The sequence below is a fragment of the Arachis ipaensis genome, chromosome B09 (genome assembly GCF_000816755.2).
Source record: "Arachis ipaensis cultivar K30076 chromosome B09, Araip1.1, whole genome shotgun sequence".
In the NCBI taxonomy this organism is placed as follows: domain Eukaryota; kingdom Viridiplantae; phylum Streptophyta; class Magnoliopsida; order Fabales; family Fabaceae; genus Arachis; species Arachis ipaensis.
In genome coordinates this window covers 8,302,848-8,305,747 of record NC_029793.2, presented here as the reverse complement: position 1 = coordinate 8,305,747, position 2,900 = coordinate 8,302,848, and the positions used below count along the sequence as shown (strand labels likewise).

At 32.2% G+C, this 2,900-nt stretch overlaps 1 protein-coding gene across 1 annotated transcript; it reads right to left on the bottom strand.

Moving 5' to 3' along the window:
* Positions 1,109-2,893, bottom strand: LOC110266415. Its single transcript, XM_021111039.1, has 3 exons — positions 1,940-2,893; positions 1,479-1,850; positions 1,109-1,382 (listed from the first exon to the last, which is right to left on the bottom strand). Exons 1-3 carry the CDS (start codon positions 2,589-2,591, stop codon positions 1,231-1,233), a joined length of 1,176 nt encoding a protein of 391 aa, XP_020966698.1. The 5' UTR covers positions 2,592-2,893; the 3' UTR covers positions 1,109-1,230.

Here is a 2,900-nt window from a genome sequence, read left to right as displayed (position 1 = left end):
ATTAATTAGAGTTTTAATAGATTATTCTAATTTTATAAATACAAAAGTTGAGAATTTCCATACCCAAAATATTCGGTGAACACCTACCAAAGATGTAGTTGTCGGTGACATAGAGAACAAAATTCCATATATTTTTTTAGATATTGATTAACACATTTAAATTTTTTTTGGCAACTAACTAATCATATTAGTCTAAATTCAATAAAAACTAATTTTATTATACGTAGCGCATACATGCGTACTTTACTAATATAAACATATCATTATTTTTTTTCGTATTTTTTTTTTCTTTGCGTACTTTTTTTCTATCATCATTCTTTTATTACTATTATTGTTGTTGTATTTTTTTTCCTTCTTTTTTTCTTTAGTAATTTTGCAACATTAATTTTTTTTATTCCTCTTAAGAGAATTCAACAAAAAGAATTATTAGAAAATGATAAAAAAAAGAAGATAATGAAAAAAAAGCAGTAGAAGATAAAAAAGAAAAAGAGAAAAAATTTTGAATTATATAGAACTTATAAGAATAAAAATACACCAAAATTTCTTAATAATAACACATAAACTTTTTAGTTTTTATACCTAAATTTTAGGGCAATTTACGTATTTAAATAAAATGTATGAATCCTTTACCCAAATGTGCAAAACAGATAGTTGTTACGTACTTGTGCAAATTTTGTTATTATGTAAACCGTGGGAGCCAACCACGGTTTCTCATTTGTACATAAACCGTGGCTGGCAGGGACGGTTTACGTGTTGGATGAAAATGAGCATAAACCGTGGGAGCCTACCACGGTTTATGATTGCATGTAAATTTTCATAAAACCTTGCTACCAGCAACGGTTTATGAAGGAGTGAGAATTGACATAAACCCTTGTAGCCTACAACCAAGGTTGCGAGAACCGGACCGGTCAATGAACCGGTGAGGTCACTGGTTTAATGGTTCACTGGTTCGACCGGGGTTCAACCAGTTTAATTAAATATTAAATAAAATTATTAAAAAACTTAAAATAATCTTAAGTATATAAATTCAATAATTTCTAACTTAATAAAATTTAATATTTCACATAATAAATTATCCATTACTTAATATTAGAGGTTCACAAACAACTTCAAACATCAAAGTTTATAGCTAAACAAAAAATAAAACGTACATAATGACAAACCCATAATGTTCTACATTCAAAAGATACAATTACTAACAAGTTTTCAACTAATCAAAGATGCAACTCATCAAAAATCATAATTATCATTAAGTGTTCTAACATCTCCATCATAAACAGGTAATCCAAAGCCACCATCATCAGAAGTACCACCAAAAGATGCTGTATTTGAAGAATCAGCAACATTAGGGAAATCCACATCAAGTTCCACATCTCCTCCATCTAATAAAATAAAATAGAAAACCAAGAAAAAATTAAAGTTAGAACTTTACATCGGATATTGAAAGGAAATGAAACAAGTTTTGCTATTTCAATAACCTGTAGGATATGAAGGCATAGCATTATCCGTATAGATTAAATTTTCAATGCCTTCAATGTCTCCATTAGTAAATTCAGGATCTTCTTCATCCGGCATTACCCAAAAATCTACTGTGTCAATGCTTTGAATGTCAATTGGATCATAATTCTTCTTCTTGCGATGCATTCTAGATTGAAGGCGTAGATTATAAGTGACATAAACAATGTCACTTAGCCTTTGATGCTCTAATCGGTTCCTCCTCTTTGAATGGATTTGTTCAAAGAGGCTCCAGTTCCTCTCGCAGCCGGATGATGAAGATGTTTGATGAAGAAGACGAATTGCCATTTTTTGCAAGTTAGGAGCACTCCCACCGTGTAGCCTCCACCATTCACCTACCAGAATATGAAATTCAACTATCAATTCTCATTCAATATTTAAAAAACATTCAAAGTAAATTGAACATAGAAATATAAATACTTACCAGGTTCAAGTCTCTTAATTGCTTTCAATGCACTTTCCCTTCCAAAACTTCCTTTTTGATCTCGATACAACTGTATCTCTTGCATTGCGGCAACCGAGTCATCGCAAAGAGTTTCAATATCAAATAAATCAAGCAAAGACCTCAAGATATTTGCCTTCTCAACAAACCCCTCACTATAGAAGTAATCTGGATTCAAAAAGTATGCTGCTGCATGGAGGTCACGCTTCAAATGCTTATCCCACCGCATTTTCAAGATACTTGTATAAGGTGTGTATGCAGATTTCCTATTTCTAAACATTGTCTTGATATTAATTTTGGCTCTTTGCATGCCCGCATACACAATACCCAGAGAAGGTTTCTCATCAGCATCAACAAGCCTCAATAACTTAATTAGAGGACCAACAAGCATAACAGTAGTAAAACAATCCTCCCAAAACTTACTATCCAAGATAATTGAACTAACCATCTTCCCATTGACACTCTTGGATAATTTATGAGAAGTGAAATATTTGTCCACCACCAATGATTGCAAGTCTTCTTTATGATCATATATACTTTTCAAAGTAATGAAAACAGTAGCAAAACGTGTTACACCTGGTCGAACAATTTCTTTCCACTCTTTTATTTTTCTAAGCCATGACAAGAAAATCATATGATTGTAAACAAAGACAGTCACTTTTGAAGCACGAGAGGCAAGGTCAGCTATGTGAGGAAGACTTGCTATGTCTTTCAAGATAAGATTGATGCAATGAGCAGCACAAGGAGACCAAAAAATGTTTGGATACTTTTCATGAATGAGTTTCTAACAGATACAGAATTCGCAACATTATCAGTAACCACATGCACAATGTTACTAGACCCAACCCACTCAATAACCTCAGCAAACAATTTAAACAAGGTATCGGCAGTTTTTATCATATCAGAAGCATCAACAGACTTAACAAATGACATACCAGCAGGA